Source organism: Cimex lectularius, unplaced genomic scaffold (assembly GCF_000648675.2).
Source record: "Cimex lectularius strain Harlan isolate CLEC.00 unplaced genomic scaffold, Clec_2.1 scaffold74, whole genome shotgun sequence".
Taxonomy (NCBI): domain Eukaryota; kingdom Metazoa; phylum Arthropoda; class Insecta; order Hemiptera; family Cimicidae; genus Cimex; species Cimex lectularius.
Window position 1 is genome coordinate 265,536 of NW_019392795.1, and position 24,118 is coordinate 289,653.

The following is a 24,118-nucleotide window of genomic DNA, read 5'->3' on the forward strand; positions in this document are numbered from 1 at the left end:
AATGAAACTATTTTGAAAGAAATATACCTTAAGTACTTTAAACATTTGTTCATTAAGCTTATACTATTATATTAATATAATAAAATCAAAGATATTTTTTTTTTACAAAAAAAAAAAAAAAATAAATAAATAAAAATAAAAGTTTGTCACTGCGTGTTACAAGTTGTGTACCAACTTTATTAAAAATTAATTGAAAAACCTGTCATAGTGTTGACTCATCATAATTTCCAAAATCAAATACCCAAAATTCACTACTTGTGAAATTTCTTATAAAATTTAAACAATTATTTTGTGCTCTAAAATATTAAAATTCTATTTAAAAACAAACAAACATTAATATGATATTTTATGTTTAAATTGATATAGATTACATCACATGTAAGCAATATATATTTATTTGATTAATTAAGTGCAAACAAAATAATTAAATAATTTTTGGCCCACAAGCAGAAGAGATCTGACGAGTGTACATACGAGCATAACCCTGTAAATTTTGAGGTTTTTTCTGCTCATGAATGTCTATCTACATTGAAATTTGTTTGCATAAATAATATTACTTTAAATGAGATTATTCAAATATTAATGAGGCAGATGCATAGCTGACACTGGAATCGTTCATGTTACGACACTGGCTTGACTGAGCGTACTTTAAAAACTTCAAAGACATTTTGTGTTCGCCACTTTTGGCTAACTGCTGAGCAGTCTGAAATAAAGACGAAAAAGTTATAATTTTAATTTCTTTGTACTTTAAATATTAATTACCTGTAATAATACACCAATAGGGTGTCGGCCACATATAGTATTCCCGTATTTCTTGAGGTACTCAGTGAAATCAGAAGGATTGAGTGTTTCAATTATATCCATCGCCTAAAACGATAGATTACATAAAATATTGGATCTCTATTTAAAAAAATGGTAGAAAAGACATACAAACCGTCTTATCTAATTTGGTGATTGATTGATATATCTCACCGTAGGAGTTATCATAATAAGTGTAACGGAACCTCTGCCCCCAGTGACAAAAATCAGATGATATCACAAAAAGATTTTGAGGATCGGCTAGGTAACGGGCAAAAATACGTCCATACGCAGCCTCTCGATCGGGGCTAAGAGAACCGACGAGAACTGGCACTATCGTAAATCCATCTTTAAAACTACAAAAGAACAATATTGAAAATTTTATATACATAAAATATAATTATTCAGAAATTGTGAGATGCGGTCTGGTGTGATGTAGGTGTCAGAAAAACATTTTTTTATCGTGCCAACGTTTCGATCTTTATTGAGATCATCTTCAGGGCCTGGGATTTACAAACATTGTTTACATTTAACAAATACATTTAGATGTTTCATCATTGTTTACCAACATACCAATAGAAACAACACTGAACATTATTAAAGAAAAATGGTCCAACATAACACCACACACAACTCTATCAAAGAACGCGCTCGTAACAATGATCCAACACTTCTGTGTTAACGGATATTTTACATACGACAATCAATTTTACAAACAACTATTCCACACACACCAGACGATTTCTGAATAATTATCAATTAATGGTCACTAATCACCACACATAAAATATAATTTACACATCTTACTTACTCTGACATAACTTTGGCAATATAAGGCAGGTGCATCTCGATGCTATGCTCTTCTTCATCGACAACCATATCCATCCTCTCAAACTGACCGGTAGAATCAAGTTCAGAATAGACTGGACACATTTCATCAACAAATTAAACAATTTTATAAACTTAAAAATTATTTTTTATACCTTGTGTATCAATGACCAAATCGTAAAATGGTGTCTTATACTTTGAAGCCCTTGAAAGGGCGCATCCTGCTAAGCGTACGTTATGAGATGGGCCAAGTATAAAAACTCTTTTCCTTAAAAAGTAAAAACAAACATCATTACTTCCGAATGACTTGTTTACTCAATAAAATCTGGAAATTTACATACACCACAATCGGGCTTATTTGGCGGTAAGCAAAGGCACTGCAAGCTCCACAATACTGATAACCAGCATGCCTGGAAATAAAATATTTTATTTTTATTTATTTGTTTTTAAGAAAAATAAAGTGTTTTCTATTTATAAAATGTAGATAAATAATTACACATATTCCACTTACGGAGCAATTATGGCACGAGCTGGTCCATGAAGGAGTTCGGCATTGTTCAACCAATTATCCAATTGTTTGTTCAATTCTTTCCCTGCAATAACGAGCCAATTACAAAAAAATGCTTAAGAATCTCCAAATTCTAAACCTTTATAAACAAAGTTAAAAGATAATCAATAGCAGCTTTTGCTGTGCAAGCTAAAAATAAGATATTTTCATAATATTTAGTCATGTTCATAAATGGAATCAAATAATAAAATAACAGCTCCTTTAGGGGACATCCTAAGGAATGCTCGAGATATATTGATGAATTTAACACGAACGTATATAATTTGATCTATCAATCAGCAGTCCATAGAGGAAATCTCACAATTTAACAAACTCGTATGGCCAATTTTTTGTAATTGATTAAATTAAAAAATACAATAAACTAACCAATAATCAATTATCAACAAATAATTAAATCACTGTCATAACTTCAAGAAACAGAATATAAAATTTTATTTATAATATATTAAATAGTGGTTTAGTGGAGTTTCTGTCTCCACATACCTTCACCTAGTTAAGTTACAAGAAAATTATTATTCATTTAATTAAATTATTTTTTCTATTAGGGAATAAAATATTACAACCCCAGCTATCATGGACAAATTATAGGAGAGCTTTATTCTCATTTGTCATCCAAACAATAATTACCTATTTGGCAGCAGACTCTACTGGTACTATCTTCGCATTGCTTAAAAATTTAATGGCTACATCTCTGATGTATTCCAGCAGCATCAACGCGTTTGTCAGATTGTACAGTTCCGATAGGCATGTATATCACGTCAGAAACTTGTTCTGCACAACCTGCAGCCTGTGTGCAACAGTCCTGCGTGTTTGATTCCAGGAGGGGGACGCATTCAGGACCATCGGCCTGACGTTGTCCAGGAGAAGTTTATTGGCAGGTGACAGAGCAGAGGGGAAAAGTGATCATATAGCTTCTGTTTCCCCTAACTTTCCTTATGCTAAGAAAATTTATTTTAAAAAAAAAAACTTTTTTATAAACTTTAAACAAGTTTATCGAACATCAACATTCACCAATATGTGGTAGCTAATGAGCTACTTCACAGAAGTATTACCCTAAGCCATGAATCTTTTCACCACCAAACATAAAGATATACAAACATATCCTTCATAACAATCACTACCCTTAACACATAATCAACAACTACAACTCAACACTAACACCATCTGCTATTACTAATAATACTATTAGTAATTTCAAATCTATCAAAGACAGACAAACCGATGTACCATGCCATTCACCACTTCACCATTCATTCACAGCCTATCACATAAATTAAACACATTTCTTTCTTCTGATAACTTTAAAATAGCCTTTAAAAACTATAAAACAATTCTCACAATTTTTTCCAAAATGAAAGATCCCAAACCAGTAACAAATAAGTTTAATGTAATTTACAAAATCAATTGTTTAAACTGGCAACTTACATCAGAATTACATCCCAATGAGAGAGTAAAGCAACATATCTATGACTGCAAAAAACCCAGACAAAATCCTACAGCACTGGCTACCTAGCAATTTGAACACCAACACAATTTCGACTTCAACAATCCAAAAATATTAAAACACAGGCCAAAACAAAAATAAACGTAACTTTAGAAATGGTTTACATCAACAGAGATAAGCACAGCATCAATTACAGAACAGACATATGTAAACTTAGTTGCAGCTAGGCTAAAATATCATTAATCAAATTCAATATCAATAACATACATATATCATTATCACATCACACAAAACATATAAAACAATCATTACATTCCTGACATCAAACATTTCTACATAGTCTAATTCTTCATCAATTTAGCTTTCCTTTCCCTAATTATACTCGTCTATAAAATCCTGAAAGGAGAATCAGACCAAACCATTACCCATTCTTTCCCATTGTCGGCTCCTTTCACCTTAAAGAAGCCGACTCATATAAAAATAATTATTCAGAAATCGTAAGATGCGGTCTAGTGTGATGTAGGTTTCAGAAAAACATTTTCTTTATTGTGCCAACGTTTCAATCTTTATTGAAATCATCTTCAGGGTTCAAAGTGTTTGTCTTCTGTGTAAATTGTGCCATTCTTGTGTATCGTGTTGAGAGTGCCATATAAGAGTCATATAAAAATGTTTTCTGTCCCGACTTCCTTCCCCACCCCTTCAAAATCCAACGTATATGTACATAAAACATCAATATCTCACTGGCACTCTCAACACGACACATCTACACAGATAAAAAACACTTTGAATGAGTATAAATACTTTGAGTCTAAAATTTCTAGTATTGTATAAATTCATTTTTTTTTTTTCACATCCTAAATTATTTGTATAATTTAAACAATGTTTATAAATCCCAGGCATTGAAGATGATCTCAATAAAGATCGAAACATTGGCGTGATAAAGAAAATGTTTTTCTAAAACCTACGTCACACCAGACTGCATCTCACGATCTACAAATAATCATTTACCAATATGACCATAATGTATGATATTTCAAAAACAAATCACCTGACTTTTTCATTGATGAGGCTTTTACCAAGAATTTCGACAGTAAGAGACTAATTTAAGCTTTGAGTAGCAGTAATAAAAGTGAAAGTAAACATTTTATATGCTGTTTTCAATTGATATAGTTGATATCTAAGTTTTTTACCTATTTTTTCATATTAATTGAAAGTCTGTCACCTCAGAAACTTTACATAATCCGCAGCCTGGTGACATTAGTCTTGTGTGTGAGACTCCAGAAGGGGAACGCATTCAGGAGCATCTGTCAGATCATTACCTTGGATAGGAGATGTTTATCGGCGGGTGAAAGAGCAGAGAGAAAAGTACGTGGATGGCTGCTTTGCCCTTATTCACTTTATCATTAACATGGGGAGTAAATGTGAATTTAAAGTACAATATCACCACAATATATTTGACCTACTCAGACCACAACAGTTACACATTCAGATCTCTCTGTAAAGCAAGTCTACGCCTGTTGAAATTGCCCGTTTTCCCAAACTTTTAATACGCTAATAAGCTAAAAAAAAATACTTTTTCTTTTTTTAATATAAACATTCAACAAGTTTGTCGACCATTATCATTCACCAATATGACTTTTATCACCTGATGATGATTTACTTTTTCAATGATAGAGGTTTTCCCATGAATTTTGTCAGTAAGAGAGTAATTTAAGCCTTCGAATAGCATTAATAAAAGTGAGATGAAGCATTTTATATGCCGTTTTAAATTGATAAAGTTGATATCTTAAGTTTTTTGACCTATTTTTCGATTAATATTAAAATCACTAATGACAGATTCGATTAGCAAAAAATTGACTATTATTGTGTGTTGTCAATTTTTCTGAAGGCATTCGCAACAAAAAACAATTTTAAGAAAACCTAAATTGGACAGTTTGGCAAATAAAATAATTATGATGTTGGAATTTTGTTCCAATTGGCTCTCACCCGAATCCGAATACCAGCTACCAGCGTGAGAAGCTTTTCTGAAAGACATCGTATTTCTTCGATTATGTCAAATTAAAATATGTACGAGAGAACGACACTACTAACTGCTAAATGAAATAATAAAAAAAGCTAAGTGACAATAATACACTGAAACAACAATTTCAGTGTTTGAACGGACTGGAGACTTGATTTGGGATCGAGTTGTTTTTTTTCTCCACAGACCACTCCTAGATCAACACTATTAAAAAACAAATAATTAAAAATCAATATAAATCTATGCAGAATTGTAAGTATTTTTACTTAATTACCCATCTGTAAGACATTCGTTTTAAAAGCCAAATTGATTATAGTTTGATTTTTTTACAGCGTTAATAGGCTTCATCAGGAGGGAATTATGAAATGCAGATACTATAAATGCAACATTTTCAAGTTTCATTAAAGATTATTTGAATTTTTAAATTTTCACTTGTTTTTATATGTTGTACAACTTTAATGTTTGAATTGTTTACAATCGTTCACAATTTCTCATAATTTTCTTTCACAACAGAGGACTCCTCAACTTTTTGATAAAATTGTTGCAAACAGGCTAAAAGTAAATTTTATTGGTCTTATATCCCCTTGACAATATTATAATATTCTAATTATTTACAACCTTTCACAACAGGACTCTGGTATACTTCGTTTTTGAAAAAAATTGTTAAAAATAGGCTAAAAGTAAATTTAAATTGCATTATATCCCCTTGACTATTTGTTTTATAGCAGTCTGTGTTCATTTACTCAATTTTTTTTAAAATTTTTACTTAAAACTAATTATTCAGAAATCGTAAGATGCGGTCTGGTGTGATGTAGGTTTCAGAAAAACATTTTCTTTATCGTGCCAACGTTTCGATCTTTATTGAGATCATCTTCAGGGCCTGGGATTTACAAACATTGTTTACATTTAACAAATACATTTAGAATGTGGAAAAGTGAATTTATACAATGCAAAATGTATTTTTTATATTCAATCAAAGTATTTCTACTCACTGTAAGTATTTGTCTTCTGTGTAATTGTCCATTCTTGTGTGAGATTTTGCTGTTTTATGTTTATATACGTTGGATTTTGAAGGGGTGGGGAAGGAAGTCGATTTAGAAAAGACATTTGTATAAGGCGATGGCTTCTTTGAGGTGAAAAGAGCCAACGAAGAGAAACAATGTGTTGGTAATGGTTCAGCCAGATTATCCTTTCAGGATTATATAGAAAGGTAGTGTAATGTAATGACATATGTCTGTTATCAATATTAAATTTGATTAATGATATTGGCGACTGAGTTTACACTCTGTTCTGTAATTGATGCTGTGTTTATCTCTGTTGATATAAACCATTTCTAAGAAATTACGTTTATGTTTGTTTTGTTCTGTATGTAATATTTTTGGATTTTTGACGTCGAAACATTTCTAAGAAATTACGTTTATGTTTGTTTTGTTCTGTATGTAATATTTTTGGATTGGATAATCACCCACATTTACTAAAAAATTTTAACAAACAAAATGTTCTACTTGTCTGTATAGCCATACAAATGCGACCAGACGTTTGTATCGGGTGTTTTGTTATTTTTAATTTATTGGAATGCATGTAATTTATTAGCGTGAGAGGAAGGGGTTGTTTATCTGAGGAATATCAAGTACTATTGATGTTGAGGAGTATCAAGGAAGTAGGAGAATGTGACATCTGGATAATAAAAGAATGTTATTAGCGAGAATGTAGATTCCTTGAGAAAGTTATTTTCTTCCATTTCAAAGTTCTTGTCTTTCTCCTCTTCTGCCTCTGGTCTTTCTTATTCATAAGGTTGCTGAGGGGTTACCAAATTTGATTGACATTTTATTCATTAATTACAAAAAAGTCAATGTAAACATCTGAACTCAATTTTATTTTTTGGGGGAAGGAAAGAGAAAGAGAAAGAGAAAGAGAGAGAGAGAGAGAGAGAGAGAGAGAGAGAGAGAGAGAGAGAGAGAGAGAGCCCATTTATAAATATGTTGTGATCGAATGCAGGGTTGCTGGATTTGAACCCAGGGCTTTACAGATGAGTGCCGTGTCAAGCCTAAACTGTTGTGGCCACCCATGCCCCCCCACCAATTATTATTATTACATCCGTGAAACCCACCCTAACCATAATTGACCATCCCCCACACCCTACAAACAACAAAACTTCAAAATGCAGGGATTTTTCTAAGAAAGGTACGTTGTTCTGAAACGATGCCCATAAAGGGCATGTAAAACATCAAAATATAGGAGAAGCAATTTTAATGTCATGACAATGAAGGGAATAGTTTCAAACAGTTAACAAAAATTGAATAAAATTACATTTAATTTTTACAAAAAATATCAAATTTATATTATTATATATTTTTTTATTTAAATTTAAACATTATTTACATTATATATACAAACATAAATAAATGACCATAGTTCATGTGCGATCTCTTTCTTCTCCTTGTTAAGCAAATTTACTTTAAAAGCCTTGGCCTTATTGCACTTTTTATTATAAATATCTGATAATATATTAAGGAAATCATAATGTAAATAGACATCAACGTGTTCAACTTTTAAAATAATAAAAGAATTCAACAAGCATGAAAGAGTTTTAATATTACACAATTAAAATGTAAATGGTAATAAATTAAATGAGAATAGACACTCATAAAATATATAATGAATTAAAAAAGGATACACCCACAAAGGGTTTTATGATCGCAAAATGTGTAGTCCCAGTAAACACATGTGAGCTTTTTAAATGCCTTAAGCCTTTTCCTAAAATATCAATTGGATAATTAACATTATTAATTACAACACTGAATTTAAATGTTCAACTAATTAAAAAAAGAAAGGAAATTACATTAAACTTTCCATATACATCTGATCTTTCAGACTGAGAGAGCCAAGTGCTCTGTTCTTTCTATTGTTAAAGTGTAAAAGATTAGACAATTTTGCTTCATTGTCTGACTGGATTATTTTCTGAAAAACAAATACAATTGATTGACGTAAAAAATTACTATTATGTTTGCTTTTATTTGAAGTAATCATCCTTATTTTTGTACTGTAGTCCCTGTAGTCCTACACTATAGCCCCTCCTTAGGATATTAAAACTATTACCATCATAATTAGAGGACTGCAGTAGACGTGTAGTCAGTATGTTAGGCTCTCTACTTGTAGACCCTGCAGTCATGGGTTTAATTCCTGCCATTGCCCTTGTCCTTTTTTCATGCTTCCCTTCCCCCTATGCGGTATGACTATAATACTGCACAAGCTAATCTCTGAGTACTTAAGGGAAATAAATAAATATTAATTAAATTAACAACAAAGAAGCCACAGTGTGGCTTGAAATGCATTTTCAATAAAAGGAATGCATAAAAATAAGATTGATCACTTCAAATAAAACCCCACATAATAATTAATGAAGCAACCAAAACTAGGCTATAATTTTTTCAAGGGGTGCAGGTGTTTTTGGAGGAAAAAAGAAAAGAAAAAAAAGCCCATTTGTAAGTATGTCCAGTGGCCCTGAACTTGAACCCAGGACCTTACAGTGATGGGCACCGAGACACTTTAACAATTGCAGCCACCGATGCCCCAAACTATATTCTTTTTAAAACCAATAAACCATTTTTTATATTCAATTACAATTTCTTCTTGAAGTGATTGAATTTGCTTCTGAAGGTCTTCATCGTTTTTTTTCATCACCACAACTTTCTGCAATTCTTCTTCTTTTTCTCTTCTCTGATCAGTTAAATCTGAAACAATTTACATCATTCTATTGAAAGTATTTTACATATTTATTTGCACAGTACAGTAATTCCAGTGGCACAAGAGGGTTTAATGTCCAACTGGAGGGCGTTAGAAGGGGTCAAACCATTTTACAATACTTTTGTCATATTATTAATTACAAAGCCATGGGATGCGCCAATTAGACCACACGCCAGGAAAAACCAACTTTACTGTTCGTCTAGAAATACCAGGTGACTCATGTGGCTGACTTGTCCTACACGGCCGGTCTCAAAGTTCTATGTTGTTGTTCACCAGGTGTCTTTGCGCTCCTAAGCACTAAGCAAGACACTCCAGTGTGGCCTTAGCCTCATTGGGCATCATCTGAACCTGCTAAGACTATTCTCATTCAATATAATCAACGATAGTGAACTGATATTTGCAGATTTTAACAATATTGTCACATAGCTCTAAGGCCTGAGGTCCATGCCCTTCAAGGCCTTATCATCAAAGGCTCACAGCCCATTCTACTCTGAGTTGTGTAATGAAATGGATTTGTTGTTTTGATTGGTAGGATTTGTACTAATTCTTTTATTCAGGATAACACACGCATTTGTAAAACCCATTTCCTAATTTGGAGAAGATATTCGGAAACACGAATGACCTATCGCCAGATAATTTGATTACAGGATGATGTGAGGGTTTGCCCCTAAAGGGATGAAAGGACCCAGGAAGAGAGTGATAACTATTTGGTATAAATATGACAAAAACCTCTTAACAAATAGAGGAATGTTTTTTAAAAAGTGCTAGATCAGCTGAACATCTTTTCAACGCCTAATTGAAGTTGAGCTTGGCAGAGAAATAAAATCATTGGGCCATTTGTATTGCATAATTTAAATAAGAAGCTTGTTGAACAACTCTAGTCAGCTAAACCCCATATTTTATATATTTAGTAAGATAACTAAATAAATATTATTATTGTTCGCTAATTTTTAATAATCACCCTCTTAATTCTTTTTTCTTTCTTACAAATTTGATGTAAGTGCCGGTTATAACTATTCTTCTTATCCAAATTGTTGACACAAATAAAATCTCGGGACTATTAAACTCCATTCAGGGACACTTTACCGGCAGGCACCAGGAATGAGTGTAGGATTTAATAAGTTTTAAAAGCAAATTCAAATAAGCTTCTTGACTAATTAAAGGAAAAAGTTATTTAGGCCGATAAATTTCTCAACTAATTAGGGGTTAGTTAAACTATTTACAAATAAAATCTCAGGGCCTGCAGAATATCTTTAGTCGACATATCAATATTATTTTTCTATTCATTAAAGCGTTTACCTTTATCATATATGTTTTATTCACCAACATTTTATTTGTTTTTAATTAAAATTCACCTCTATCACCTTCAGTTTTTTTTTTACATTACACTCTCTCATCAGCAAGGACCTCGAAGGCCGCACATCCAAGGTTCCATACCCAAAAGCACTCCTGGCTGAACCAGGATATACAGTGTCCTGTGACAATTCACATTAACACACATAACATGTCGCAGATGCAAAATGATGCAGATCCGACAAATCAACAGAGTACATATATTTACCAAGTTAGTCAAGACCAAGTTCCAACATGGCAAAGTTTGTTGTGACAGTTTTCGGTTTTCAATCAAAGAATTGTGCGCGATAGCTCTTTTGTTGTATGAAGATGAGCAGCTTATTCATTATTGTCGCTTTGGAGTCATCCTATGCTGAAAGAAAAAAGGGGAATTTTGGACCATTTTACCGAATTTAATGGATGACAAATAGGATTTTTTTTTCTTATTTCTAAATTGTATAAAAAAAAAAAAAAAAAAAAAAAAACTAACAAGCTCAAGACTTGAATAATTGCAAATGTTTACCTTGCGTAAGTCAAAAAGAGACTGTCAGAGCCTAAATTTATTGCAAACCATCAGAGGGGCTCATCTAAGACACGCACCTGCACAGACTGTGTCAGAAAAAATATTCTTCTCAAGAATGTCAGAACGTCTTGAATGATAGGTGTCGTGTCTGGCAGGTTCAGATGCAATATATACCTACTATGTATAGAAAACTTGAAATAATGTTTGTCTTGTAGGAACCACTTTGCATCCGAGACGTGTCATGTTGTGATAATGTAAAACTACCTTAATACATGCAAAAATTAAGACAAGATTCAAAGTCGTTTTCTTTCCAAAACAACCGTTGACCAATATTCCCATCACCACCGATACGAACACCACAAAAAATAAGACATGAAAGCTTCTAAGCCGAATGCAATCCTCAAGTGAAGTGCATTTAGAGTAAAACAAACAACGCGAAACACTGATGCGCGAAAAAAAAAAAAAAAAAAAAAAAAAAAACAGACAGCTGGTTGTCTCACCCCAAAACATCATCATGCCAAAAGTTTTGCAGTCCTGGCTAGGTGTCCAAAACGCAAGACAGTTTTGGGAAATAGTTGCACGAGAGATTTTCACGCAATGGAAACCTAGCTTTAAATCTATCAAATAAATGTTTCATCAATACTGTCATGTCATTACAAATAAACATAAAGTCAATTCTTGTGTTTCTTTTTTTGTCTGTTGCAAATAATAGATGTGACGTGAAGATCACATAGTAAAATGGGTTGTAAAAGAAAATGAAAAAAGAGCTATTGGTATATTTTTGAAAGTAAGATTTTTAAATAAACATTTTATATTATACCTGACAGGCATTGTTCCCATTTTTCTTGGGCGAACTTTTCTTCCTCTTTGTTGAGTTTCTCCCGTGCCAATTTCTGTTCCTTTATTGTTGTCTGCCTCTCTTGGACGCTTTTTATAACGTCTAAACATAAATCCTCGAAATCCATTTCCCTCCCGGATTTTGAAAGAGAAAAAGAAAGTTTTACGCTTGTCGTACGTCCTGAAATCCCTGGAGTTCAGTGAAATCGGGGAAAAATGCAGCTTTTCAACATTCCAAATCGGGTAGAGCAATTTATAAAATACATCGGTTTTCAGTTTAAGTTAACGTATGACTTCATTCGAAGCCCCAATACCGCGAATGTACAATCATAAGCACTACGGTTGAAAAACCGTTTTAGAATTGACTCTAGTGGTTGAACCGACAAGTTTGATCTCAAGGATGCACGCTATCTAAATTATTCTTTCAAGTAATTTATTGTTTAACTTTAACAACTCAATTTTCTTTCTTTTTTTAAATAAGCATTTGTTTTGTTTTTCAAACAAAACGTATATTGTTTATAATTCACTTAACATTGTCGTAAAAGACATAGTTTTACTATTCATTGCTCTATTTTCTCTGGCAGTCAGGCGTTTTTTAAAACATTCTTTAAGATAATATTGTAATTGTATTTTAGGCATGTGCCCGTTCAGATAAATAAATAACATAATTATGTTAATTTTTCGGAATGAATTTAAATTTTATAGCTTTAATATTTATCTATTGTTGTCTAAGTCAGTAAATAGCATAATCCTTTTTATATCCGTTTTTTTAGCGTTCTCTATTAGATGTCACTCATTTTCCCTACATAAAGTAAAATTTAATTGTTTAGACTAAAAATAAATTAAAAAATAACAAAACAAAAACGATCACAGTTTGATAAATTCATTATTGTAAGATGCATTAACTCAAAGGCAGTGGAGACTTTTGTGTAGGTTTCAAAATCGTCTCGGGTCTCATTGCTCGCACCTGGCTCAGACTCTGTGTATTTCTTAAGATTTATCCTTCCCTAAAGCATAACAGCGTATTTCTTCAGACCTTTTCACGATGGAAGGCGACTCGACGAAAGACAAAGAAGTTGGCAAAGAACCAAAGGAAAAGGACGCATCTAAGAAGGATGAGACGAAGGTCGATGAAGATACCTCGAAGCCGTTCTCAGGAATTCCCGAAATGGAATTTCTGGTATGGTATACCTAACATAACATATAGACAATAAATTCTAAAGGCCTATTGAGATGTTTACTAAAAAAAGGCAAACCGTGCCGGATTTTTCTTAATTATTTCTAAAGACACGATTTTCTCCCCACTTGAAATTTTCAATAAATGTTTTATTTATTTAAGATATGAAACAATGTCTCCTGGTGGTTGCATAGATGGTTAATATTTTGTTAAACGTGTTGCATGTAAAGAAATACAAGTTATGTGCACACTGGGAGCTTTGTTTCTAATAGCAGATAACCAGAAAAGTTCGTGCGGTTTTTAATCTTTACACCTGTAATCAACTTGAGGATTAGATATTTATGTCACATAATATTAAGAGGATAATGCATCAATTCATAAAGAAAAAAGTGCCTTTACATTTCTGTGTATATTTTCTTCCTCGTGGCTTCAAAGGCGACAACTTGTGCATACTTATTTCATGAATTTTAACATAGCTTTTATTATGGTACAGGACTGAGTTTGATTATGATACAATAAGTTTAGCACAGTGCGCAAAATTGGTTCAACAGGTTTGTTTCTGGGAATGAGGAGATTGAAGAATTGAAGGAAGCTATCGAATTTGATTTATTTCAAACGTGTCAGGAGTTTGTCAGAATGTTCATCGAAGGCAATGAAACCATTTGTTTCAGCCTAAGTTGCTTACATAAATGGGAGAATATAACCTACTTCCAAACAAATAGATATTCTAGCTGAAACTGAAGTTCTGGACCCACAGTTGTACAAAAAAAGCGCCAATTGGAGAATTTCATTTTAAATATTATATTCAATTCTACATCTGCTCTGCTGGGAACTAACTACTCCTAGTGTGGCAAATATGCTTTGGAAACCCTACCACAAAATAAAACCAGTGACCATATAAACAGGCCAACCCACTTAAGACAAAGACCAGGAGTAATCTCTGTGATACAGATTATCAAGATGAAACTAATCAATAATTTTATCTGATATAATATTCTTTTAGCTTTGTTCCTTTTATCTCCTTTTTGATCCATTATTGAGAACTCAAAGCTAATACTGACTAGGGAAAAATAAGCATTGTCTGATTATTATTTATATTTGTTTAAAGGATGATGTAGAATCTTACATGGAAAGCTCAGGCATCAATGGGAATGTCGAGCTTGTTTTAAAGAAATTAGAAGAGCAACACAGCAAATACAAATTCATGGAATTTAACCTTACATCGAAGAAAAATAGGTAAATTAAAAATTGGAAGGAATCTGGGTTTAAACAAAAATAATTATCATGAATTGTCAGGTTGAAGGTGCAGATCCCTGATTTAGAAAGGTCTATTGACATGATTAGAATGTTAATGAACAAGAAGGGCGAGACAGAGGATTTCGAATTGAGCTTTCTCCTCGCAGAACAATGTTATTTAAAAGCTTCAATTCCCCCAACGGATAAAGTTTGCCTGTGGCTTGGGGTAAGCTATCACTTTTCTGTTTATTTTAAACCAACAATTTAAAACTTTTTGTTTGTTTAAAAAGGCGAATGTCATGCTCGAGTACCCGTTAGACGAAGCGATTGAATTGTTGGAGAAAAATATATCAAACGCGAAAAAGAATTTAGAACGAGTTGAAAATGATTTAGACTTTTTGAGGTAAACTATAGTTCACTTTTTATTGACTTGTCTATTGAAGTCATATTCAATTTCTAGGGATCAGTTTACAACAACGGAAGTCAATATGGCGAGGGTGTACAACTGGAATGTAAAACGACAAGCAGGAGTGAAAGCAGCATCTTAATTTTGTTTGGAATGTATTAAATATTACACCAATAATCATATAATTTATTTTTTCTATATAACTTTTTTTTTGTTATAATCACAGTAAATATTCGTTTTAAGAGTTATGTTATGCTTTTTGTCATTAACTATCTTACAAGTTTAAATATATTTTAAAATATAATATAGAATTATGTTGACTTTTATTTTAAACAGTTCCTATGTAGATTGATCAGTTCTTTGACTGCATCTTGGCCCATTTTGATTGCTCACAGTGGAACCTATTTCATGGTATAAAATAACTCTCTGGTACTTAAAAATAATGTAAATGATTGTTTAAATTTTATTTATCTAAGGGAAATAAATTTTATGTCCCCTGCATTGCTAAGTAAGTGAGGTAGGCAATTGAAAATTTGTTTAATTTGGAATAGTTGAATAATAGTTGAGGTAGTTGAATAATAGTCGTTCCTACTTTCTAAAATTATTTTTATTTTATTTTAAATAATCATACAAAATGATATGTAATTAAATAAAATAACAAACACAGAAAAACAAATTACATGTTTATCACAAAATCACGCAGTACAATTTTTTTTTCTTCACTGTAGCCAGTGATAATTTGCCCTTTTGTGATGTGGCCCTAGGAATGTCGAATGGAATTGTGTACCAGGAAGTAGATTGAAAGTAAAAATGGGAAGGCCCAGAACAAGAATCCACGTGCTCAGAAGGAATGCACCTCATGCAGTCAATCTATTAAATATTTTCTTTACCAACCGTACTATTCAGAACTGACCATGAAAATTTGGTAAATCACGCATCATAGAAATCAACATTGGCAAATAAATGTCAAAAGTTGGACATTCCTCATCATGAGAGTAAATCAAGGTGATCTGAGACTATTTACCTACAGCTACATCCTCAGACCTAACAAAAATTTTTTGGTCTGCCCTAAAGGCGTAGCATTTTTAACATTGACTACCACATTTATAGTGTTTTGTAGTTATGTAATTTAATTTGAGCAAAAAAAAAATTATTAACACATAGTATATATACATTGTATCAAATTATGGCCAATATAACATTACCCTAGATTGAAAAACACATATTATTTTCTAATACAACAGTAATTTATGATATTAAATGAACTTTTGTTAATTGTATACAGAAGGGTATTGTTTATTTATTTTATTAATATGCACATGGTAACTACATATCTATGTACAGCTTGCAAAAAGGGTCACAGTAGCCGATACAGTGTTGATTTGTCAGCCGTGATCAGTTCAATTGCACTGTAAAACCCTCTTGTAATGAACATTACATGAAGGGCAAATTTCTTCTGTTGTTCAATTTATGTATTTGATAATAAAAATTTTTTAAATTCATAAGAGCTAAGCGTGTTTGTTCTGAATTCTTTGTGGGTATGCAGCTTTTATACAATGTCCAGCCCAATTGAAATAGTCATGAAAATAAAACATTAATTTTAGTTAGAGAGAATCAAAGTTGAATAATTCGGAGCAATCTATGAGAGTTCTGGCATTTCTCCAAAGATGATCCATGAGCTGTTCGAATTATTATGGTTTGAATTTAATTTTTTGTTGAAATATGTTTTAGCAATATTTGGCTTGACAAATGTTTTGTATTACCCGTACCGATGAGGATTTATAAATTTTTGTTTGGAAATAATATGTATGGTAGTATTACTTAAGTGACCGTCGGGTATTTTTCTCCATCCTCTAAAAGTGGTGCCGACTTAGTTCCCTTTTTTCCATATCCTCTGAAAAAAAATTCTCTAGGGTCGCATTCATAGTAATTATGAGTCTTCTGAATTTTCTGTAGAATTTAAATAATTTCCGTTAGTAGCAACATTATTTAACTATACTAATTTATATCCATGCTGTGCAAAAAGTTTTGATTGTTACTATTGAATATTGGATATTGTTGAGTACCCCATGTGAAACGCTTGTAGGTGTTGGGGATCTTTTGCCCAATGAATCTGTTGTTTAGGGGCAAACGTATTTTGTTGGTGATGAGTTTGTTTGTAATTTACCGGTTCTTTTGGAAACTTCTAAATTGAGATGTCGGCCCGTAATTTAAAAATTATTGATTACTGGATGCTATATTAACAACTTGATGTCACGTTGCATTTAGTATTGTAAGATTGCTTTGTTTTAAGTACTGATAGTGGTTGTGAAGGAGTCTCCTGACTTCTGGCAAAGTTTTTGGGTGCCTATTTGCACAATTACTTCTAAACGATTCGCTCAGTTTCCCTGTAAAGTTGTGAACCACCCATTTTTTGACTACTTCTCTGACAGCGTTTTGTTGTTGGTCATCGTAATTTTCTAGTCCGAGTTTGTCCTTAAATTCAGAGAAAATTGGAAGGCTTTTAAGAAAATTTTAAATGATTTTTTTTACATAAGCATTTTTAGTATCTACTGCTATCCAAATTTTTCAGTAATTCAATTCCTCCCTTGTAAAAATTCGTTTGGATTACTGTGAGGGCACTGTACCTTGTTAGAACACAACACTATAGCCTTAATTAATATTGCTAATTCTTAATTTTATTACAGACATTACAGGGTAATTACAAATATTATATACAATGAGAATATACAATTGAGTTCGTGTATAAGTAAAACTATGTTCCTGAAGTTTGATTTTTATATTTTGCATTAATTTGTATTAAATAATTTGTCCTTGTATGACAGCTCAATCATTTATGATCACCCCGGCTTGACAGTTACAGCATACCATCTTGATTAAAGCCAGGAATGATAAAATTATACATTCCTTCCAACCTTTGGTTTTACATGTGATAACAGTTAGCCTTCATGTAAATTTTTCAAAAGTATTGATAATTCTAAACCATTTTTTGCCTTGTTTTTTTAATAATATTGTAGTGTAGCTTGATAGCTCTAGTGATTAATCCTTTTATCAATGGACTACACCAAAATGCATCTGATATAATAGATGGATTGGGGAGATCAGAAAAGATAAAACCACAAGTTCATCACCTAGTTGACCTTGACAAAATATCTCACACTATTATATTTATCATTTGATTGTCTCCAATCAAACCATATTATCAACTTGCAGAACTTATCTCAATATTGTACGATTTTACTATTTAATTACACAGATTATATCAAACTTTACTTACAGCTTGGATTCTCTTATAGTGAAGAATATAATCCTGAACCTTATAACTTTACAAGAATAAATTAAGAATTTAATCTTTAAAAGTAAATAAAATTAACACTGAAAATGAGATTGATATTTATTTATTACTAATTGAACTTAAAAATGTTAACTTTGTCACTCCTAAACTAAAAAATAATAAGTTAAGAACTTTGGACCTTTTGGTACTAAAAAAAAAAAAAATGAGAGGAAAACAATCTAGTCTTGAGCATCAAGGCACTTTTGGTTTTTTTTTGTTGGTTTTTTTTTTTGTTTTGTTAGTTCACATTTATAGTTTTAGGGCTTGACTTCAGAAGGTGCTTCATCAAAGGCTTTCGCCTCATCTTCGTTTTCATCTGGAAGTTCCTCGCCTTTTAGAATTGCTATTTCACGCTCGAGCTCTTTGACTCTGTTCTGCGCCTCTTGAAGTTCAAATCTCATGGCATCAATCTCCGCTGCATTCGGCCTCTTGTCTCCAAGGCTGGTTCTTATGAAGCTAAATTTTTTAAAAAATAAATAAATATGTGAATAATAACAGGCATGCAGTATATTTACTCCAAAGCATCTTCAGGCTTGTCGGGTTCTTCATACAAAAGCACGAGTGCTTTCGTGAGAGCATCCATCACACCAGCTCTTTCTAGATACTTCCGGAACTCTTCCCTCTTAGAATCGATTGGCTGTTAAAAACAATAAAATCTATATGTAACAATATGTAAATCATAAATGTTATGCTGTTTTGACTTTTTTCAAATAAATCTATTTCACAGACGCAATGTTTTATATTGCAGTTCTATCATCTCTGATCATCCTTTCCTGTTCTTGCTGGTTTTCAGTGTCATATCAGTAATAGACTTTTTTTAAATTATAGAAATTTTTGATGTACCAACCAAGGATGATCAGAGGCGATCGAGCTGATGAGATAAACTGTGTTAATCCATTTACCAATTCCATCGTAACGAACTGTCTGGAAATCGTTAAACGAAATACTTAACTTAAGAATTCAATGTGAACTGGTCAAATTATTTTACATCGTTTCTTTTTAAATGGTTAGGGGGGCCAGTCTTTCCCTGAATAAATAGCATTTTATCTGAGCTAATAGTTTACTTTATCAGACTTTCTACCAACAAACCCAACATTGATTGCAAGCAAAGTTCAAAAACTGAGATAATGTATCAACCCAATTGTTCACAAATCTTGTAAATGTTACATTGAACTACAATACCCTTGAATTATTAAAGACACTCACCCTATACGTAGTCATTTTTTGTTGATATTATATTTTTTAACTTTTTTTTTGTTATAATATTTTTTATGAGTGAAAAAAAATTTCTGTGTGCTGCTTGAAGTCAAACTACAACTGATTATTTATTTTAAAGTCTGTTTTTAACATTTAACAACACGCACATAATATTCGGTGTTGATATAATAGGATTAACTGTGGTATTAACGTCGTCTAATCGATGATAAACAAAGGAAACATGAAATATTTAACAACAACAATCTTGAATTACAGCAGAAATGAAATTTATCTTATCACTTGGCAGTGTCGCTGGGCTGCGCCTCGATTCTAAAGACGGGTCAAACTTTAATAAACAAAACAATAAAAAAAAACAACGCAATTTATTGTCATAAAAAATATCTCTTTATTTCAAACTAAACACGATATTTCATTTTGTCATTTAAATTTGATGCTGTAGAAATATCCGCCATTTTTCAAATTAACTCTTTGGCTCAAACGAAATGTTTTAGTTGTACATATTTCTAAAATAAAAGATCCTGACAATAATACTGAGGATTTTATTGGTTTTTGCTGTCTATTATTGGTGACTTTTGTTTAATTTAGCCTAAAAAAAGAATTTATGTAACATAAAATCTAGTATAGAGTGTTCTGCCAAACTCCCTAATTTGTCTTTCACCCTCACTGTCTCTCACACACTCACACACTTACCCTCTCACTCACTCACTATTTCTTTTATTTGTAATTTATTTCAGTTAACTTACCGACCTATTTTACTCGTAGGTACATCTTTCTGTTTCCCCCTTCGCACACTCACTCTCCTTCACTCTCTATCTTTCTTGTTTTAATTGTTAACTAGCTTACCTACCTATTTCCTCGTACGTGGTTTCTGTTTAACGCTCATCTCTCTCAGTCTATCTGTTTCTCACACACTATCTTCTATTTATTTCTAACAAACTTATCTACCAATTTTCCTCGTACGTTCTTTCTGTTTCACCCTCTTCCCTCTTCTCTCTCTCTCTCTCTCTCTCTTCCTTCCTCTCTCTCTTTCTCTTCTTTTATTTTCTAACGAACTTGCCTACCTATTTTCCTCGCACGTTCTTTTGTTTCACCTTCGTCTCTCTCACTCTATCTGTCTCTCTTCTATTTATTTCTTACTTACCTACCTATTTTCCTTGTACGTTCTTTCTGTTTCATCCTCTTCTCTCTCTCTCTCTCTCTCTCTCTCTCTCTCTCTCTCTCTCCCTCCCTCTTCCTCTTTTTCTCACTCACTCTCTTTCTCTCTTCTTTTATTTTCTAACGAACTTGCCTACCTATTTCCCTCGCACGTTCTTTTGTTTCACATTTTTCTCTCTCACTCTATCTGTCTTTCACACATTGTCTTTTATTTATTTCCAACAAACTTATCTATCTATTTTCCTCGCTTTTTACGTTCTTTCTGTTACACCCTTGCCATACCCTCTCACTCACTTTCTTTCTATTATTTATTTCTAACTTACCTACCTATTTTCCTTGTACTTTCTTTCTATTTCACCTTCTCCTCTCCTCACTCTTTATCTCTCTCTCAGTTGTTTCTTTATATTTCAAGACAGAATTTGTGTGCCTGCGTGTTTTTGTCTGTATATCTGTTTTTTCTCCAACTTTTCTTATGATCCTTATTATTAAAAAATAAAGAAATTTACACAGTGTATTATTTAATTATTATTAAAATTTTTAACATTCAAATGTACGAAAATTATATTTGTTACGGTAAACAGAACAAACTTTTTAAAAAATAGCACTAATCGGCGGGAAATTAGTAGTTAGTGTGGTTTGGCGGGAAACGACCTAGAGTTCTGTTAACTGTTATGTTTACAGTTAAAAGGAAAGTCATAGTCTTACACTCTAATGTCTTATCCAGATATTTCTAAAGGCTTTCGACTTGCCAATAACGAAATCGGCCACCTTTGATTTATTATTTATATTTATTAGTTATATTTATTCGAACATCGTTTGGAAAATGCGGCTCACCGCCAATGTCCAGATTTACAACAGGGTCCTGCCACTTTTGAATTTCAACCAAAAAAGACCAGAACGTACTTTGTTGGTAATCGGACGTATGTTCGGCAAAGGGGCCGTGTACATTTATCTGCAGACTAGGACCAACCAAGTGGGGGTCAAATATCAGGTAAAAGTTTCAAATGGAAGAAACTGTCACTCAATTCAAGATTTTTTTATTTATTTTAAAGGTGGAAGAAAACATTTTAACTGTGTTCACAAAGTATCTGAACCAAGGGAAAGCGACTATAAGACTAAAAGAGCCAGCGATCGACTTGAGAATCAAAGCGCACACAAACCAGCTCGAAAGATTTCTCTCCGTTCTGATGAAATTCGCCGAAAAGGGCGGATCCAAAAGTGCATTGCCTCTTCCTAATCTGGCAAAAGAGAAGAAAGCTGTCGTTTTCCCTAAGACCAAATTGTCAGTCAGTTGTCGGGAAAAGTTACCCGGGTCTGAAGGGTATCCCAGGTCTCTTGAGAAAATCGAAGTATAGTTTTTGTTTAAACTTAACATTGAAAAAAAAAGTGCTATACAATTTCATCTTACAGATTACTAACTGTGGAATAAAAAAAATTGACAACAGGATACTTCGGCTGCAAGATCTTACCGTTTTAATGCTTGAAGGTAACTGCTTGCAAACCCTTCCATCACAGATAGAGCTACTTCCGAATCTAAAGCAATTGCATCTACGGAAAAATGAATTTGGCTTGTCCAACGATTGGAGCTGGATAAAAGGGAAATATTTACAAAAGAACCTAACACATTTGAATCTTTGCGACAATAAGGTGTTTGATTTTTACAAAAAATAGTTAAATACTTTTGCTTTATACATTTTTTTTTTTCAGCTTAAATACTTGCCAAGTGAAATTTGTAGATTTAAAAACTTGTCTTATCTCAATTTAGGCGACAATGAGTTGTCTCGTGTACCAAATTCATTAGGAAAGCTTACAAATTTAAAGTAATTATATTAATTAAATAATTAAGAAATTTATAAAATAAATTAATATGTTGATAAAAATTTTTAGCAATTTAATATTAGCAAATAATAAATTGAGATGGCTCCCGGCGAGTTTTCAGTTTTTGTCTCTGAAAAATATCGATGTCAGTGGGAATGAAGGCTGTTCATACGGAATTGAAGAATTTACGGGGAATGTAGGCCAACATAGTCTTCTAGATCTTGCCGCATCTGTAGTTGTCCAGACAAGGTAAATAATAAAAAATAAATTTTATTGATTATTTTGTGGCTAATCGCCCCTGCCCCTGATAAAACTTTTTTCACTGTCCACCAGTTACAATTCAGAATCATATTTATTTTATTTGCCAGTCGAATACATACCCATCAAATATAGATGTAGAAATAAGTGAGGATCGGTAGACCAGGATGATCGATGACAAAATTATTTAAAATATAGGTCATACTTGCCTGATAATTCCTTAAAGTCGGTTGTTGCTCTACCAAATACTTATTGGTACGGTGAGTTGGGGGGTGGTAGCCGAGTGGTTAAGGCGTCAGACTCTTGGCTACTAGATCCTGCGGTTGTGGGTTTGATCCCCACCGTCGCCTGTGAATTTTTTCTGATGCATAAGGGGACCGGTGGCCCTAATTGAAAGAAATTGACACGGCACTCCTCAATGGAAGGAGCGGAATCATATCTCAGCGACCCTGAATTTGGTCCCAACCCCCTTCAAAAATAAGTTTCTTCGATGGAAGAACACCGGCACACTGAGGGCTCAAATTCACACTTCTGTTACGAGCCCCTCAAAAAATGGAACCAGGGATAAAGTACAATAAGCTGTACAGGGAACTCCTCCAGTTCCTGGTATCCATGGGGGGGGGAAGTAAGTTGGGCACAGAGCAAGGTATGGTTTGTCCATGGATATCTGCCATTCTAAGACACAGCAGTGATGACAGCCAAAATTTGATTGGATACCTGAAGTGTTTGCTTTCCACATGTGGTTTTTCCTATCTAGTATGTATTTATTAGTGTGAGGGTTTGAGTAAATCGGTTTGTCTATGGTAGACGTAGGGGTACTTAATTAAGGTTAGTTATATTGCACTGAATGAATGTTTTTATTACTTTTTATGTTATACCAAAATCAGTTGAGTGAGAGAAAAGTGAATGTGTGGGTGGGTCTATGGTGAAATGTACATTACCCTACAGATTGGGTGTGTACATAACTTTTATATTGTTTCAACTTTCGAAACAAAAATACAAAAACATTGTCAGCATACTAGCAGATCTAACCCTTATCAACTTTTGTATAAAATTTAGAAGAAAACTATTTCATGAAGATTAATCGGACAAAGTTGGAATGATCAATTATTATTTTTCTCTTACATTGAGTTATGCTGTTTTGTAGGGCAGAGTACACTGAAGAAACATTGCCCAGGGAATTAATCATGTATCTCGAAAACGCAATGTACTGTGTTTGCGGTACTTCCACCTACCCGATAAAGCCTCATGCGGTGATCACTTTTGGCTTGAGAAAAATATCTTCGACTGTTGTTTATGAAAATAATCTGAACACATTTCCAATGGCGATAAGATCGTGTTCTCTTAGATGTTACCGGAGACTCATGTTAGCATAAATTACCAATGTGTGTGTAATTAATAAAAAAATTGACTGATAAT

At 32.8% G+C, this 24,118-nt stretch overlaps 5 protein-coding genes and 1 long non-coding RNA gene across 9 annotated transcripts; 2 read left to right on the forward strand and 4 right to left on the reverse strand.

Moving 5' to 3' along the window:
* Positions 1-333: 333 nt before the first annotated feature.
* Positions 334-5,834, reverse strand: LOC106667646 (protein MEMO1). The gene is made up of 8 exons (XM_014395723.2): positions 5,625-5,834; positions 2,138-2,219; positions 1,968-2,036; positions 1,782-1,894; positions 1,610-1,721; positions 935-1,154; positions 763-867; positions 334-703 (listed from the first exon to the last, which is right to left on the reverse strand). Exons 1-8 carry the CDS (start codon positions 5,671-5,673, stop codon positions 569-571), a joined length of 885 nt encoding a protein of 294 aa, XP_014251209.1. The 5' UTR covers positions 5,674-5,834; the 3' UTR covers positions 334-568.
* Positions 5,835-8,010: 2,176 nt separating this feature from the next.
* On the reverse strand, positions 8,011-12,587 carry LOC106667572. Of its 2 annotated transcripts, XM_014395608.2 has the most exons (5): positions 12,081-12,587; positions 9,283-9,392; positions 8,501-8,619; positions 8,336-8,415; positions 8,011-8,156 (listed from the first exon to the last, which is right to left on the reverse strand). In XM_014395608.2, exons 1-5 carry the CDS (start codon positions 12,223-12,225, stop codon positions 8,026-8,028), a joined length of 585 nt encoding a protein of 194 aa, XP_014251094.1. In that variant the 5' UTR covers positions 12,226-12,587; the 3' UTR covers positions 8,011-8,025. The 2 variants fall into 2 exon arrangements, 1 of the variants encoding a protein (XP_014251094.1); XR_001340598.2 differs by lacking the exon at positions 8,501-8,619 and having other exon boundaries at positions 8,045-8,156.
* On the reverse strand, positions 10,776-11,686 carry LOC106667574. 2 transcript variants are annotated; one of them, XR_001340599.2, is made up of 3 exons: positions 11,261-11,686; positions 10,967-11,110; positions 10,776-10,880 (listed from the first exon to the last, which is right to left on the reverse strand). It is a non-coding gene; the product is annotated as an uncharacterized LOC106667574 (long non-coding RNA). The 2 variants fall into 2 exon arrangements; XR_002910497.1 differs by having other exon boundaries at positions 10,776-11,110.
* A 171-nt stretch (positions 12,588-12,758) lies between the features above and the next one.
* LOC106667571 (prefoldin subunit 3) lies at positions 12,759-15,230 on the forward strand. The gene is made up of 5 exons (XM_014395607.2): positions 12,759-13,277; positions 14,383-14,510; positions 14,571-14,736; positions 14,801-14,913; positions 14,971-15,230. Exons 1-5 carry the CDS (start codon positions 13,143-13,145, stop codon positions 15,056-15,058), a joined length of 630 nt encoding a protein of 209 aa, XP_014251093.1. The 5' UTR covers positions 12,759-13,142; the 3' UTR covers positions 15,059-15,230.
* A 3,160-nt stretch (positions 15,231-18,390) lies between these two features.
* Positions 18,391-19,749, reverse strand: LOC106667573 (c-Myc-binding protein). 2 transcript variants are annotated; one of them, XM_014395611.2, is made up of 3 exons: positions 19,153-19,245; positions 18,766-18,887; positions 18,391-18,706 (listed from the first exon to the last, which is right to left on the reverse strand). In XM_014395611.2, the coding sequence occupies exons 1-3, from the start codon at positions 19,159-19,161 to the stop codon at positions 18,508-18,510; spliced, it is 330 nt and encodes a 109-aa protein (XP_014251097.1). In that variant the 5' UTR covers positions 19,162-19,245; the 3' UTR covers positions 18,391-18,507. The 2 variants fall into 2 exon arrangements, with proteins under 2 accessions (XP_014251097.1, XP_014251096.1); XM_014395610.2 differs by lacking the exon at positions 19,153-19,245 and adding an exon at positions 19,457-19,749 and having other exon boundaries at positions 18,436-18,706.
* Positions 19,750-21,282: 1,533 nt separating this feature from the next.
* LOC106667630 (leucine-rich repeat protein 1) lies at positions 21,283-24,117 on the forward strand. The gene is made up of 6 exons (XM_014395697.2): positions 21,283-21,614; positions 21,676-21,972; positions 22,034-22,270; positions 22,331-22,443; positions 22,511-22,690; positions 23,847-24,117. The coding sequence occupies exons 1-6, from the start codon at positions 21,447-21,449 to the stop codon at positions 24,073-24,075; spliced, it is 1,224 nt and encodes a 407-aa protein (XP_014251183.1). The 5' UTR covers positions 21,283-21,446; the 3' UTR covers positions 24,076-24,117.
* Position 24,118: the final 1 nt, after the last annotated feature.